This window comes from Phocoena sinus, chromosome 1, assembly GCF_008692025.1.
Source record: "Phocoena sinus isolate mPhoSin1 chromosome 1, mPhoSin1.pri, whole genome shotgun sequence".
NCBI classification, from domain to species: domain Eukaryota; kingdom Metazoa; phylum Chordata; class Mammalia; order Artiodactyla; family Phocoenidae; genus Phocoena; species Phocoena sinus.
Genome location: NC_045763.1, coordinates 135,465,689 through 135,481,682, shown reverse-complemented (window position 1 = coordinate 135,481,682; position 15,994 = coordinate 135,465,689). Strand labels below are relative to the sequence as shown.

At 37.0% G+C, this 15,994-nt stretch overlaps 1 protein-coding gene across 5 annotated transcripts in view; it reads left to right on the top strand.

The window, feature by feature from the left end:
- Positions 1-15,994, top strand: part of ABL2 (ABL proto-oncogene 2, non-receptor tyrosine kinase) — a 99,991-nt gene that overhangs the window by 64,126 nt on the left and 19,871 nt on the right. For 2 of the 5 annotated variants that reach the window (XM_032604273.1, XM_032604246.1), the window contains exons 2-3: positions 12,584-12,646; positions 13,876-14,046. In XM_032604273.1, the coding sequence (XP_032460164.1) occupies positions 12,584-12,646; positions 13,876-14,046 (234 nt within the window). Of the gene's footprint in view, positions 1-10,792; positions 10,918-12,583; positions 12,647-13,875; positions 14,047-15,994 lie in introns of all 5 variants that reach the window. The other 3 variants (XM_032604282.1, XM_032604254.1, XM_032604264.1) reach the window with 2 other exon arrangements.

Below are 15,994 nucleotides of genomic sequence, written 5' to 3'. Positions count from 1 at the left end.
GCCCCCCTCCCCAACTCCAAAGTTCCAAGGTTCACAACACAGGCACACGAAACTCAGGCAAGGACAGACACTTAGGGAATCTCTGACCAACAAGAGTTCTGGGTGTGTATGGGCTTCCCTTTCCCTTTGTAAGACACCAACTGATGTTATAAAGACATATTGAGGCAGAGGAAAGGGGAATGCAGGACAGTCTCCACTCTGTTCCCCAGTTCGTTCCCCAGTTCGGCCAAGCTTGAAATGAGCCCAAAGGGAAGCTGTGATGGAGGCAACAGGCTGTGTCTCTTTAGGAGAGAGGTCCTTTTCCATGGAGCAGAATCCCTCCCTAACTGCTCAGGGGCAAACTGGAATGCAGCCTCTTCAAGGAGTGAAGAGTTCACAATTGGCTCAAAAACTTTATTGACTTATGATTTACATTCTATAAAACTTATATTTTAAAAGATGTACAATTCAGTGATTTTTTTAAAATATACGTAGTTATGCAGCCGTCACTACAATATAGTTGTTAAAACATTTCCATCACCCATAACATCCCTTGTACTAGTTTGTAGTCAGTCAGCATTCCTAACCCAGTCCCAGGTAACCACTAATCTCCTTTTCTCTACATATGCTCTTTTTGGAGATTTCATATGAATGGAGTCATGCAATATGTAGACTTTTAATCTGGCTTCTTTCATATAGCATAATGTTTTTAATGTTCTATGGAGATATAGATCCACATATCATAAAATTCACCCATTTAAAGTGTATAATTCAGTGGTTTTTAGTATATCCACAGAGTTCATCAACCATCAGTACAATCTAATCTTAGAACATTTTTATAAGGCCCCCAAAGAAACCTTGTAGCCATTAGCAGTCATTCCATATTCCTCCCCACACCCCCAGTCCTAGGTTACCACTAATCTACTTTCTGTCTCAATGGATTTACCAATTCTAGACATTTCATCTGAATGGAATCACAGAATATATGTTCATTTTGACTGGCTTCTCTCACTTGGCTTAATGTTTTCAAGGTTCATCTATGTTATAGCATGTATCAGTACTTCATTCCTCTTTATTGCTGAGTAACTTTATCCATTCATTAATTGATGGACATTTTGTTGTTTCCACTTTTGGGTATTATGAATAATGCTGTGAATGTTCATGTACAGGTTTTTGTGTGACATAACGTTTTCATCCTTTTATTTTTAACCTACTTATGTGATTATATTTGGTTTTTGTTTTGTTTTGTTTTGTTTCGTTTTGCGGTACATGGGCCTTTCACTGCTGTGGCCCTCTCCTGTTGCAGAGCACAGGCTCCGGATGTGCAGGCTCAGCGGCCACGGCTCACGGGCCCAGCCACTCCGTGGCACGTGGGATCCTTCTGGACCGGGGCACGAACCCGTGTCCCCTGCATCAGCAGGCAGACCCTCAACCACTGCACCACCAGGGAAGCCCCTGTGATTATATTTGAAATGAGTTTCTATTAGATAGCCTATAGTTGGATCATATATCTGCCATATGTCTGTGTTTAGGCCATTGTCCTTTAATGTAATTATAAATATGTGGATTTAGGTCTACCATTTTATTTTATTTTTTATTTTTTTTAACATCTTTATTGGGGTATAATTGCTTTACAATGGTGTGTTAGTTTCTGCTTTATAACAAAGTGAATCAGTTATACATATACATATGTTCCCATATCTCTCCCCTCTTGCGTCTCCCTCCCTCCCACCCTCCCTATCCCACCCCTCCAGGCGGTCACAAAGCACCGAGCTGATCTCCCTGTGCTATGCGGCTGCTTCCTACTAGCTATATACCTTACGTTTGTTAGTGTGTATATGTCCATGCCTCTCTCTCGCTTTGTCACAGCTCACCCTTCCCCCTCCCCATATCCTCAAGTCCGTTCTCCAGTAGGTCTGTGTCTTTATTCCTGTTTTACCCCTAGGTTCTTCATGACATTTTTTCCCCTTAAATTCCATATATATGTGTTAGCATACAGTATTTGTCTTTCTCTTCCTGACTTACTTCACTCTGTATGACAGACTCTAGGTCTATCCACCTCATTACAAAGAGCTCAATTTCGTTTCCTTTTATGGCTGAGTAATATTCCATTGTATATATGTGCCACATCTTCTTTATCCATTCATCCGATGATGGACACTTAGGTTGTTTCCATCTCTGGGCTATTGTAAATAGAGCTGCAATGAACATTTTGGTACATGACTCTTTTTTAATTTTGGTTTTCTCAGGGTATATGCCCAGTAGTGGGATTGCTGGGTCATATGGTAGTTCTATTTGTAGTTTTTAAGGAACCTCCATAACTGTTCTCCATAGTGGCTGTACCAATTCACATTCCCACCAGCAGTGTAAGAGTGTTCCCTTTTCTCCACACCCTCCCCAGCATTTATTGTTTCTAGATTTTTTGATGATGGCCATTCTGACTGGTGTGAGATGATATCTCATTGTAGTTTTGATTTGCATTTCTCTAATGATTAATGATGTTGAGCATTCTTAAATGTGTTTGTTGGCAGTCTGTATATCTTCTTTAGAGAAATGTCTATTTAGGTCTTCTGCCCATTTTTGGATTGGGTTGTTTGTTTTTTTGTTATTGAGCTGCATGAGCTGCTTGTAAATTTTGGAAATTAATCCTTTGTCAGTTGCTTCATTTGCAAATATTTTCTTCCATTCTGAGGGTTGTCTTTTGGTCTTGGTTATGGTTTCCTTTGCTGTACAAAAGCTTTGAAGTTTCATTAGGTCCCATTTGTTTATTTTTGTTTTCATTTCCATTTCTCTAGGAGGTGGGTCAAAAAGTATCTTGCTGTGATTTATGTCATAGAGTGTTCTGCCTATGTTTTCCTCTAAGAGTTTGATAGTTTCTGGCCTTACATTTAGGTCTTTAATCCATTTTGAACTTATTTTTGTGTATGGTGTTAGGGAGTGATCTAATCTCATACTTTTACATGTACCTGTCCAGTTTTCCCAGCACCACTTATTGAAGAGGCTGTCCTTTCTCCACTGTACATTCCTGCCTCCTTTATCAAAGATAAGGTGATCATATGTGCATGGGTTTATCTCTGGGCTTTCTATCCTGTTCCATTGATCTATCTTTCTGTTTTTGTGCCAGTACCATACTGTCTTGATTACTGTAGCTTTGTAGTATAGTCTGAAGTCAGGGAGCCTGATTCCTCCAGCTCCGTTTTTCGTTCTCAAGATTGCTTTGGCTATTCGGGGTCTTTTGTGCTTCCATACAAATTGTGAAATTTTTTGTTCTAGTTCTGTGAAAAATGCCAGTGGTAGTTTGATAGGGATTGCATTGAATCTGTAGATTGCTTTGGGTAGTAGAGTCATTTTCACAATGTTGATTCTTCCAATCGAAGAACATGGTATATCTCTCCATCTATTTTTTTTTTTTTTTTTTTTTTTTTTTTTTGCGGTACGCCTCTCACTGCTGTGGCCTCTCCCCTTGTGGAGCACAGGCTCCGGACGCACAGGCTCAGCAGCCATGGCTCACGGGCCCAGCCACTCCGCGGCATGTGGGATCTTCCCAGACCGGGGCACGAACCTGTGTCCCCTGAATCGGCAGGCGGACTCTCAACCACTGCGCCACCAGGGAAGCCCTCTCCATCTATTTTTATCATCTTTAATTTCTTTCATCAGTTTCTTATAATTTTCTGCATACAGGTCTTTTGTCTCCTTAGGTAGGTTTATTTGTAGATATTTTATTCTTTTTGTTGCAGTGGTAAATGGGAGTGTTTTCTTGATTTCACTTTCAGATTTTTCATCATTAGTGTATAGGAATGCCAGAGATTTCTGTGCATTAATTTTGTATCCTGCTACTTTACCAAATTCATTGATTAGCTCTAGTAGTTTTCTGGTAGCATCTTTAGGATTCTCTATGTATATAGTATCATGTCACCTGCAAACAGTGACAGCTTTACTTCTTCTTTTCTGATTTGGATTCCTTTTATTTCCTTTTCTTCTCTGATTGCTGTGGCTAAAACTTCCAAAACTATGTTGAATAAGAGTGGTGAGAGTGGGCAACCTTGTCTTGTTCCTGATCTTAGTGGAAATGCTTTCAGTTTTTCACCATTGAGGATGATGTTGGCTGTGGGTTTGTCAAATATGGCCTTTATTATGTTGAGGACACGCTGCTATATTTAAAATGGATAACCAACAAGGCCCTACTTACTGTATAGCACAGGGAGCTCTGCTCAGTGTTACGTAGCAGCCTGGATTGGAGGGGAGTCTGGGGGAAAATGGACACATGTATATGTATGGCTGAGTTGTTCTGCTGTGCACCTGCAACTGTCACAACATTGTTAATCGACTATACTCCAGTATAAAATAAAAAGTCTAACAAAACAGTTTTACTTAAGAATTTCCTTGATTAAGCAGTAAAAATGATTAATTTTATAAAAATCTTGATTCTCAGGTACATGTCTTTTTAGTATTCTATGTGACAAAATGGAAAGTATGCATAAAGTACTTCTGCTGCTTGCCAAAATATTGTGGCTGTTTTTAGAGAGAGCCATGTGCAATTTTTGTGTGTTTTGAGCTGAACTGGCTGTTTTTTTCATGGAACACTATTTTCACTTGAAAGATTGAACAAGAAACTATTCAGATTTGGGATTTGGTAGACATTTTCTCAAAAGTGAATGTAGTGAGTTTGCTCTTTCAAAGAAGACAGGTATTAATTGTTGGAAATGGTAGAATTTGAGCTTTTAAGCAAAAATTAGAATTCAATAAAATTACATGATTCAATAAAAATTCTGATCATGACAACTTCTTAAAACTTTTGTGATGAGGTTGATGGTGATAGTAATGAATAGGATGTTTCAATGTTATATAATGAAGTATGTCAACATTTAGTGAAGCATGATTTCCAGATGATCAATGCATGATGTTAAAAAATGCGAAGTACAGAATAGACCCATTCCAAGTACAAGATAAACCAACAATTTTTTTTTTTTTTTTTTTGCGGTACACGGGCGTCTCACTGTTGTGGCCTCTCCCGCTGCGGAGCACAGGCTCCGGATGTACAGGCTCAGTGGCCATGGCTTACTGGCCCAGCCGTTCCCCGGCACGTGGGATCCTCCCGGACCGGGGCATGAACCCATGTCCCCTTCAATGGCAGGCAGACTCTCAACCACTGCGCCACCAGGGAAGCCCTCCAACAAATTTTAATTTGACAGATTATGAAAATTTTGTCTGTGTGGTTTCAGATTTCAATTTACAGTTAACCTTTGTTGAGTTTTGGTGTGGTATCAAAGAAGAATATCCATAATAATCTGAAAGAATGTTAAAATATACCTTCCTTTTATACCTCCATATCTGTGTGCAATAAGATTTTCATATACTTAAACAAAAATAACATCACAGCAGATCAAATGCAGAATGAAGATTCTACTATCTTGTTTTAAGCTAGATATTAAGAGATTTGCAGAAAATGACAATGTTACTCTTAATTATCTTTTCAAGGGTAGTTATTTTTAATAAAATATGTTAACATGAGTTTATTGTTATTTTAAAATTAATATTATAGTTTCTCAGTTTTAATTTCAAATATGATAAATAATGATAGATGTAACCCACATAACAGAGGTCTTTGGAGACGTCAGTACTTATTTTTTAATTAAAAATTTTTAATTATAAAATATACATAAAACTTACCTTTTAAACTATTTTAAGGTGTACAGTTTAGTAGCCTTAAGTACAGTCACCCATTTCCAGAACTAGAACAACTTCTAGGTATTTCACATAAGTGGAATCATACAATATTTGTCCTTCTGTGCCTGACTTATTACACTTAGAATAATGTTTTCAAGGCCCATCTATGTTGTAGCATATATTAAAATTTTATTCGTTTTTATGGTTGAATAATATTCTGTTGTATGTACCACATTTTGTTTATTTGTTCATTCTCTCTGTACTCCTGGTAACAATATAGGAGCCTTAAAAATGTAACTATTATTGGTAATTTAAATAGCAGATTTACTGATTAAATAGTAAATCATATGGTATAGAATATAGATATGTATAAAATATGAATTATGGAGCTCCTTTGCCTTTTATTTTGTGTAATTTAGGGAAGGAGAAATTCAACCCCGTATTTGAAATTCTGAGTCATTAATTTGAGGTAACCCATTAGTCATTTAACTCTTGCTTTCCCCATGATGTTGACAGTATTGGCTTCATAAAAGTTAATTTCTTTGAGTGCATAAGGTTTTTTTTTAACACTGTTAATAATTACCTACATCAAAGTCATTCATTCTTTAAGTTTACATTATAATTTTGTAACATCTTTATTGAAGGCTATTTCAGTTCTGCTATCTATAATTTTACCATTACCTTTATTGACCTGGAACCAAGCACAGTGGCTGGTACATAGTAGGTACTTAGCAAATATTTCTTGAATCAGTGAGTATTCTTAGGTGTACAGTAACACATTCTTGTATTATTTTTGTAGATTATACCACTAAAGTCATCCAATATTTGTAGATTTTACTAATTTCCTATAAGGTTCTTAAGTTTTATTTAACTTTGTTCCTATGTATTAACAAAGATTAGGTTTTCACTTTTAAAAGTTTTAATATTCAAAAGTTTTCAGCACTATTATGCCATGTTTTTAACCTTTATTAAGTGATAATAGAGCCAAAATTTTACTGAAGGCCATCATTTCCTGGCTTCTGTGCTTATGAATCAGACTGTAACTATTTCTTTGACTTTGGGTTTGTGGTTTCGTGAGCTAATTTAAGTGATGCAAAAGATGAGTCTTGTTAGGGGTTTCCTTTCTTAAAAGTGTAAACACTTATTGTAAATGCGTTTTCTTCAAGGAAACTTTTCTCTACAGTCTCACTTCATTATCACTTAGGAATGAAATCCCATCTATATGTACTAATCCCTATGTGTTTTATTATTTGTTACTCGTGTGTCGGTTTTTACTTATTTTTTCAAAATGTTCCAGAGGTTTTGAAGTATCTCCATTCTGACTCAGTGTTTTGCTAATTACTAGATATTTTCCTTTATGTAACTCTTCACCCACTTTGGACTTGTAAACGCTTACCCTTCCATTGGTTCCTTCTGGCTACTGAGAACATGAATGAGTGTCACATGCATATGGTATTGCTTGTCAGAGAGTGGAATTCCAAGACTTCCTCTGTACATAGATCGGTTAAACTTTTGTGCTTCTGGACAGAGGAATGGTCTTTGGGACAGCTCTGCTTCTTCCTAATAGTTATGGCAGAGATCAGGACACATCGCTTTGCTGCCTGTGCAGTGAGGCCTCAGAAACTGCTCTACCCAACTTGACAGGTATGATATAAGGGTGATAGTTTGGGGAGGGTACATAATCACAGTAAACAAGCATGAATGGAGATTTCAAAAAATTAATATTATCTACTATTATCATCTTTATTCTTGGCCAATGAAGCTTCATGTGTTTTTTTTTTTTCCTGGTATTTCATAGTAGGGCCTTAGTAAGTACCTATTGAATGAAAAAAGAAATGAATGACATATGATATTTTGTAGTATTAAGATACATATGGCTTGATATTGAGAGCAATTGATTTATCTAACCAACTTACACAGTTTTTAAAAGAGGTGTTAAAAAGTATTAGTTTCTTAGGGACTTCCCACGTGGTCCAGGGGTTAGGACTCTGCGCTTTCACTGCCGTGGGCCTGGGTTTGACCCCTGGTTGGGGAACTGAAATCCTGCAAGCTGTGCGGTGCAACCAAAAAGAAAAAAAAAAAAAAGTATTAGCTTCTTAGAGAATATGTAGTCAGATAAAGTAGAATTCTAGCAAGATAAGTGTTCGTAAAAATGCTTGGAAATGCCTAAACTGAAATTTTTGAATATTAATTTCTCCAATTACTACCTGACAAATTTCTACCTAGAAATTTCTGCTAAAAGTTATTGAATGACTAATTGGTAAAAAGTGTTTTTAATAAAGTTAAACATTAATTTTAATTAAACATTAGACATTATTTAAACAGTAATTAAACATTAAACATTAAATTTAGGAATTATCTCTGAATTTGAGTTTTATTCTGGATTTTAACTTGTTTAATCCTGATAATTTACTTTGTACAAGCTGCTACTTCTATGTTTTACCTTATTTTTATTGTTTCCTACAAGTGTATTAGTAGAAAAAAGTAATAAAATTACCTTTTCTTAATAGTCACAATGTATTTCTGCTACCTGGGTCCTATATTCCATAAGTAAAAATTAGAGTCTTCTGTTGTGTCATCTTAAGTCCATGATATACCTCAACAATAGTGAGTAATGAAAGGTAACTCACTATCTAAGTTACCTCATGTATAGTAGTCACTTGACATTGTTCAAAAATAAAACATTCCCAGCCTACACACTTGTATTCGGGCGGGTGCAGTACATCTGAATCATCCAGATTTGACTGTCTTAAGCCGATGAGGAAAGTAGCATAGACTAGACCTACTGGATAACATGGTGGCATTTACTTCCTATAGGTCCTCCCCCCTCTTTTTGTCTTCATTCCTTAGCTTGCTCTCCCCCATTTAGTTCTTTAAGTCTTTATGATTTAAAACATGTTCATTCTTGGCCTCAGGAAAATGTTAGGATGTTTCTTGTCTTTGGAAAATTTCCCCTTTTGTTTGGTGCTAGTGGGTAGGATGGTGTTTAAGTGGATATCCTGTGCAGGCGGATTGTACAGGAAATAGAGCCTTAGTACTGTGAGAACAAAAGAGTGGGAAGAAAGAAGAAACGAAGGAAATAAGATCTTTTTTTTTTTTTTTTTTTTTTTTTTTGCGGTACGCGGGCCTCTCACTGTTGTGGCCTCTCCTGTTGCAGAGCACAGGCTCCGGATGCGCAGGCCCAGCGGCCATGGCTCATGGGCCCAGCCGCTCCGTGGCATGTGGGATCTTCCCAGACCGGGCACGAACCCAGTCCCCTGCATCGGCAGGCGGACTCTCAACCACTGTGCCACCAGGGAAGCCCGAAAATAAGATCTTTTGACTTGACCAAAAAGACTGTAAAACCAGAGATGGGAAGAAGGGGATTGGGGAATAAAAAGGATTGTTTTCCAAGTTGTGGTTCTTTTAGTACTTTTTAGTCTCAGAAATGACTGTTTTCCTGTATTTATTATTTTTTATATATTACAGAAATGTACGGTATTTTTTAGCCTGTATATATGTTTTAAGTTTTCATAAAATTGTGCCACAGGTCTCATTCTCTTTTCTCCTTTCTCCTTTTGTCAAATAACATGGTTTTAAGAAGCTGACTTGCCTTTAAAAATCCTCCTTTCAGCTTGATGGAGTTCCTCTCCAGTACAGATGAATCACATGTCATAGACATGTTCTTGCACTTTGACAGTCTGTCATTCTACTATCATCAGAGCAGAATTCCTGCTCATCCAATTTAAATGCTTTCTCTTCTCTGAAACCTTTTCTGACTGCGGAGTTTTGTTTTCTTATTCTGTCCTCTCATAGCATCCTCTGTGAGTATAGCAATATGCATGGTTCATTTATTTAACAAATTGTTTTCAAGAGCCTCTTATATGCATTCACTGTTTGGGGTGCTTGGAATTTATTAGTGAACAAAGCAGGCAAGAATATCTGTCCTCCTGAAACTAATATTCTAGTGGGGTGAGGTAATAGTTGATGTGAATGTGATGATAAATTACATATTTTGTGGTAATAAGAGTGATGGAGGGACTTCCCTGGTGGCACAGTGGTTAAGAATCCGCCTGCCAATGCAGGGAACATGGGTTCGAGCTCTGGTCCGGGAAGACCCCACATGCTGCGGAGCAACTAAGCCCATGTGCCACAACTACTGAGCCCACTCGCCGCAACTAGAGAAAACCCGCACACGGCAACGAAGACCCAACACAGCCAAAAAAATAATAATAAACTTATATTAAAAAAAGTGATGGAGAGAAATACATTAGGAAAGGAGGCGTGGGGGATGTGGAAGTGTTGTCAGGAGTAGATGCATTTTAAAATAGGATGGTCAGAGAATGCCATACCAAGAGGGTAACATTTGAGTGAAGTGTCATGTGGATGTCTTGGGGAAGAATGTTTTAGGTGGATGGAAAAGCCAGTACAAAGGCCCTGAGGTAGGAGTGTGCCTGTCTTGTTCAAGCAACTGCAGGGATGCCAATAGTCAGAATGAGGTAAAATGGGAGAGGAATAGTAGGAAGATGAATTGGGCAAGGTAAGTTGCAAAGGGCCTTGCAGGCCCCTTGTAAGGACTTTAGCTTTTATTCCAAGATAAGGAGCCATCAAAGAGTTTCGAGCAGAGGAGTAAAGCAATCTGACTTATGCTTTAAAAGCTGGTTGGTGTGTTGGGAATAGTCAGAGAGCTAGGATAAGAAGAATGGAGATCAGTTAAAAGTCTAGTGAAATAATCTAGCTGAGAGATGATGCTGGTGACAGGGCAGTAGTAGTGGAGGGGGTGAGAAATGGATAAATTCCAGATATATTCTTGGAGGCAGTGCCAATAGGATTTCGTGTTGGAGAGCAAAAATGGAGTCATGAATGATTCCAAGGTTTTTTGTTTTTCTTTCCCCACCTTTATTGATATAATTGACATGTAACATTGTGTAAGTTTAAGGTATAATAATACATAAGTGTTGATTTGGTACACTTTGGTAATGCAAGATGATTACCATCATAGCATTAGCTAATACCTGCATCATGTCACATAATTACCATTTCTTTTTTTTTGTGGTAAGAACAATTTCAGTCTAGTCTCTTAGCAATTTTAAAATTTATAATACAGTATTATTAGCTATAATTACTGTGTTATACACTAGATCCCCAGAGCTTATTTATCTTACAGTTTGTACTCAAACTTTCAAGGTTTTTGGCCTGAGGAACTGAAAAGATGGACTTGCCATTAACTGAGGTGGAAAATTCTGTGAGAGCAGCACATTTGGGGGAAAGAATGGATGCTAGTTTTTTATAGTAAGTCCAAATAATGTTATTTGTGATTTTTAATCTTTATATTCTGAGGCCCAGCATGGTGCCTACTGTATAGTAGATGTTCACTAAAATCATTAGTTTTGTAAATCTTAGATTTTAAATATACTGGTTTTCACAAAGTAAGGTATAAATATACAGTATTTGTTATTTTGGGCCTGATAGGATTTAAGAGTTGGCTTCATTGTCTACTTGAGTACTGTTTCTGACTTGGTAGTACAGAAGTTCTTGTTGCCCTTGATTTTTGTTCCTCTTATAATGTCAAACAAGGGGCACTTTCTTTTATCTAAAAAGAAGGAAATATACTTGAACTGTTTGACAATCATTAAGCCAAATAATAATCATAAAACATTGTAATGTGTTACCACTGTCACTGGCAAGAAACATTTATCCATTATGGATGGAACATGTGATATTCAGTATAGAACCTAAAAAATATTAGAATATTCTCTGTACTTCTTTTTGGCAATTTTTTCATTTTAATAAAGTAGCCCAATGGAAATTCCATTAGAGTAGATAATATTGCATTAGAATGGAGAAAAACATAGTACCTGAGACCAGTTTGAAGCATGTTTTATATGATACAGTATTTTGTTTGTTTGGTAATCCTAATTTGTTATCTTAGTATATATAATACAGCTGTTCCTATTCACTATAATTCTGCATTTAAACAAGAAGCAAGGTAATCTATTTCAAATTAACTTTTCAGGACATATGGACATATCTTCAGGTTTGTTGTAACATTCTTAATGTAAAACAATTTAATTAGCTGTGAAATTTTAAAAATATACTCTTTAAGAGGAGGAAAGAATGTGAAGAAGTGAAATAAACTGTTAGAAGAACATCCAACCTATAAGAGGAATTTCTGCCTATATGATACAGATGGTCATGAAGCCATTTTAAAAACATTGGTTAATGCTATTTTAAGTGTAAAAGGCATCTCACTGTTTCCTGTCACTTATATTTTTGTGTATTTTGGTTATTCATTCAGTCAACAGTTACTGAACACATATTATGTGACTCTTGCTAGAAAAGAGATACAGTTCTTATGCCAGGGAGCACATTGTGAAGTTGGGGAAACGAACATAAATTGAGGATAAAGATAGGAGGTGTTACTGCAGCAAGTGTAATGCTTTTGTGAGCACAGGGAGGAGGAGCATGAAATGAATAGGACTTCCCTGGTGGCGCAGTGGTTGAGAGTCCGCCTGCCGATGCAGGGGACACGGGTTCGTGCCCCAGTCCAGGAAGATCCCACATGCCGCGGAGCGGCTGGTGCCCGTGAGCCATGGCCGCTGAGCCTGCGCGTCTGGAGCCTGTGCTCTGCAACGGGAGAGGCCACAGCAGTGAGAGGCCCACGTACCGCAAAAAAAAAAACAAAAAAAACAGTCAGCCAGTCAAAAAAAAAAGGGTGGAATGAGTTCGCATTCTAGGTAGATAGGACTATGTGAACAAAGGCAAAAAGGTAGGAAGCATCGTGGTGTATGTTCAGATGTAAAATTTGAGATGTGGAATGGGGGAGAGGTGAAGCTGGAGGAATAGGTAGAGATCTGATAATAAGAGACCTTGTAGGCCATGTTAAAGAGATTTTAGCTTGATGGTGAACTATTAAAGAATCTTAAGAGTGACATGGTCAAATTTTTGTTTTAAATAGATCACTTTGCCAGCTGTGTGGAGGATGGATTTGAGGGAGACAAGACTGGAGGCAGTAGTCCAGGTGAGAGATGATGGGAATCTGAACTAAGACATTGGCAGTACAGAAGGAGAGGAGGGAATGGATTGGAAAAGAAATAAAAGTCACAGATTCAGGTTTTTTTTCTTCATGTATGATAAACCAAGTTTAAATTAAAAATGAGTGGAAGGAGAGGGAGAGAGAGACATACTAGAAAAGTGTTGTTTTTATGACAGAGGCAGTTGGATGGTGGTCAGATTTGCCACAAAAACCAGTTTTTTAGTGATTAAGAATATTGCTACTGAAAGATGAGTGTATTTTTTGTATAATTATCCTGAACTGTGAGAAGCAGGTGATCTTTAACTTAGATGGTATAGGGATCACCTGTTTGTGTAGTATGAACTAAATCTAAGAACCACAATGCCTTGAGGAAGAAACCAGGTGTTACAAGGCTTCAACAAGTACACATGCTAGAAACTCAATAAACCATGTCCACTGCTGGCAGTATTTCTAGAGCCCTAAGTTATTTTATAAAAATGTACCACTTAGGAAAAGAAATAGGGTAAAAAATTTTTTTCATTAAACAGTTAACAGTTGAAAGCTGTTGTGTTATAGACAGTGCATGGTAACACAAAGGTATTTTGGGATGCCAAAAATATTTTGTATTAAACCAAAATATTTTTCTGTTATTAATAGATAATTTTAGATTTTTTTTCTAAAGCACTATTTTCTGTAATTTTGTATATGTAAATGGAAGGTCTGGATTAATGCAATCTGTACATATTTCTTAAAATCTCTGTTATCTTTTCCACAATTTGTTTTATATGGAGAGAGTAAGGGGAGAAAGGTACTTTGGGAGGACTTATAAAACATAACTATTCCTTCTTAAAACCACTGTCACCTAGAGAAAATATCTTGTGTGTTTTATAAAATGAACTGCCATTTCTTTTTGAGATTTCTTTTTTTATTTTGAGGAAACTGTGCCTTTCCTATTCATTTATTTCTGATTTTGGTTAATGCAGATAACAGCTAAATGCTCGTTTTGTGTTCTTTTCTCTGTCTTGTTGTATTTTCAACAAGTAGACTTCTCTCCTGCTTAGGAGATGGTGCTATTTTGCTCTTTCTTCATGACTCCCCAACTATGTGAACAGTTTTGTTCCACCCTGGAGCCATCAGTATAATGCCAGCAGCTAAAATATTGTGTATGTACTGAATTCAAATGAATTTCCATCTCCTGGACTTCCTGTGAACTCCTTTCTCTTTATGTCTTTCAGAAGCCTTGCACCGCCCCTATGGTTGTGATGTTGAACCCCAGGCCCTGAATGAAGCCATCAGGTGGAGCTCCAAGGAGAACTTGCTTGGAGCCACTGAGAGTGACCCTAATCTCTTCGTTGCACTTTATGATTTCGTAGCAAGTGGTGATAACACACTGAGTATCACTAAAGGTGAGCTTCTATGTAACATCCTCTCACTTTTCAGTTTTTATTAGTGGTTAAGAAATAAAGGGGTGTATTCTAGATTCTGCCTCTGACTAAAATTAGCTAGGCAGTTTGGGCCCAGATACCTTTGGTTCATTCTTTTTTTTTTAAACCTGTGTAGGGGATAATGCCACTTTATCTACTTTATAGGATTTTTATTAAGGCTAAAATGAGACGAAGTACTTTAGAAAAAACACCACACGATATATACATAGACTTTACTCATTCTCAGAATTCTGTACTATACGTAATACGCCAGCATTCACCTGCCACAAAGGTAAGGTTTACCGTACACCTCTTCTCACTGAACTGTGGCTAAGATGACATGTTGCCAGACCCCAGTGCTACTCTAAGTGTTGTTTGTGGACTGACTGCCTACTTGAGAACCATTCGTTACCAGTCTGCACTGAGATTAAGAACTTTCACTCAAAATGTAAAACAACTACATTGCTAAGTACACTATTTATTATTTAGTTCAGCTGACATTTTCCTTTTTTGGAACAAGACTTTCAGCAGGAAGAAAGTAATCCAGTGATTCACATTCTGGCACAAGCATCTTGTTGTGGACCTGCTTTGAGTAGCACTGGCCTAGACAACTTACCTCTCATTTGTGTTTATATGGGTTAATGAAAGGACTAGTAGGAAGGGTTTCTATAGTAGTAACACTCTCAACAGAGTAGTAGTTTATTTTCAGTAGTAAATTCTTATCAAAGGGAACATCGAGAACATGTCCAGGTAAAACCAACCATTATTGGTTTTTTGAACAAGGACAGAAAAAGTGAAACTTTTTTGAGAAGGAAATAGTATAGGACATTCTCATTGTGTACGTGAGTTGGATTGCTAATCTGCTTAATCTTTTCTTGTCATTTCATTTATGAAAGCTTCCTACTGGGAAAAAAGATTCAGGATAATTTTTAGCTAAGTGAAAATGTAACTTCAGTGATTATTTGTCGAACATATTCTTATTATTTGTAAGGGTTCAGAATGAGGTATTAAATGGGAGTGCATATACCAAATTAAGAAGACAGGTCTTCACTCAAGGAATGTTACCGTTAAAATAAAATTTTTATATACATCAATTTTTAAAATCCAGCCAGATTCTTCAAAAGCAGAAATCCTTAAAACTGAGTTTCTCAAACTGGGGTATAGGTATCTCCCAGAGGTACATGTGCAAGGAAGTTTCAAAAGTACAGGAAAAGTAAAGCGTATTATTATCTCCTAACATCAGTTTACTTAAAGATTTTGGGTAGTTTTGGGGGCAGCAGGTTGGTGATGGTATTTGTACATGTGTGGGGGGCTGTGTTTTATGATGGGAGGAAAATTTTACACAGAGGTTTAGCATAAAACAAAGGACTTCAAAAGCATTTTATACTGCGTGGTAGGTAGTCTCTTTGGGCTACAACACACTCTTTTACCTTAAGATGCTTCAGTGGAGAAGTTGGTGAAGTGAAGACTCAGAACATTCTTTCCTAGATATAATTTTCATGTCAGTTATTTTCCAAGATAGCTCAGTCACCAAGGAAACATTGATAAAGAAAGCCTGTTGATTCATCAGTTACCAGTAATGGCAACTACTAGTGTGCAGCCCGAGAAGTGTGATTCCCGTTATCTTATGACCAACAGTGATTTCTTTTAAAACCTACGAAATGCCAGATTTTTATCCAGGTTCTCATTAATATAAAACAATGTCATGCTAAAGCTAATTTATGATTTTAAAAGACAAGAAAAATATTTTAAAAATAAAATAGCAATACTTATTTTAGTTCCTTCTTCAAAGATGGTATTTTGCTTGAATTAAAAAACAAAGTTCTCCCAGGATTCCTCTGGCAATAGGGCCAATGTTTATATCCATTGTCAATTTCCATGGTATTCAAAACTTCCAGAGTGGAAAATTCTCCTCCTAACTGCTAAAAAG